The sequence below is a fragment of the Mesoplodon mirus genome (assembly GCF_964341445.2).
Source record: "Mesoplodon mirus genome assembly, chromosome: 4".
Lineage (NCBI taxonomy): Eukaryota > Metazoa > Chordata > Mammalia > Artiodactyla > Ziphiidae > Mesoplodon > Mesoplodon mirus.
The window spans coordinates 180225832-180226590 of record NC_138979.1 but is presented as its reverse complement, the minus strand read 5'-3'; the positions used below and the strand labels follow the sequence as shown (position 1 = coordinate 180226590).

The window sequence follows — 759 nt, the reverse complement described above, 5'->3', positions numbered from 1 at the left end:
TTTGACAGCCGTCAGCGACTTGGGATAATGAATCTCCGCACCCATCCGCTCCCAGACGGCGTCAAAGGCGCGTCTTCCAAGCGTTTTTTCGGGTCCCCTGCCAACGACGTTGAGTTCCTTGCTGTGTGAATGAGTTTCGTTGGATTCATTGTGCTTTAGTGTCTGATCCTCGCAGCAGGATCGGTTTATTTTGGTGACCCTTTATCAAGTTCGAAGGTACATTTGATTGAACGGTGTGTGTAGGTCAAAGCTGCTTGTTTGTGCGGTGTCCCGTCACTGATCTGCCGGCACACGGGACTCCCGTCTTTTGGCCATCCCAAGGTCTGAGGCCCTGCTGGGCCGTTCACAGAGTGGTGTATATGTATACAAATATGATGACGGCTAGATTCAGAATGGTCCCGATAATCCCCAGCATCGCCAAGACACTCTCTTCTTTGCTCTCTTTTTCTTGGCCTCCTCTGTCTTCATCATTTCCACTCGTGATTACCATCTTGGTTGCAAATGTCTTTATCTTCCTCCCCAGGCTAACCTGTAATTGGAAAGAGGCAGCACAAAAGATGATGATTTATAAGCATCCTCTCCACAGCCAGGCAGACTGGGCGGGGCAGTGATCTCCTGTCTGGGGACTAGATCTCAGGTGGGGGTGAAAGATCTCCCATGGAGCCCATCTTGGGACCCATTGCTCTTGGCCGTGGAGAAATGGCAGAACATGACTGATCAATTTCAAGGATGAATGTCCTGACACTGGCATAAAGAGAT

The 759-nt window shown here is 50.1% G+C and overlaps 1 protein-coding gene across 1 annotated transcript; it reads right to left on the bottom strand.

The window, feature by feature from the left end:
* Positions 1-343: 343 nt before the first annotated feature.
* Positions 344-523, bottom strand: TUNAR (transmembrane neural differentiation associated intracellular calcium regulator; the record flags this gene model as incomplete). Its single annotated transcript, XM_082618321.1, has 1 exon — positions 344-523. Exon 1 carries the CDS (start codon positions 488-490, stop codon positions 344-346), a length of 147 nt encoding a protein of 48 aa, XP_082474447.1. The 5' UTR covers positions 491-523.
* Positions 524-759: the final 236 nt, after the last annotated feature.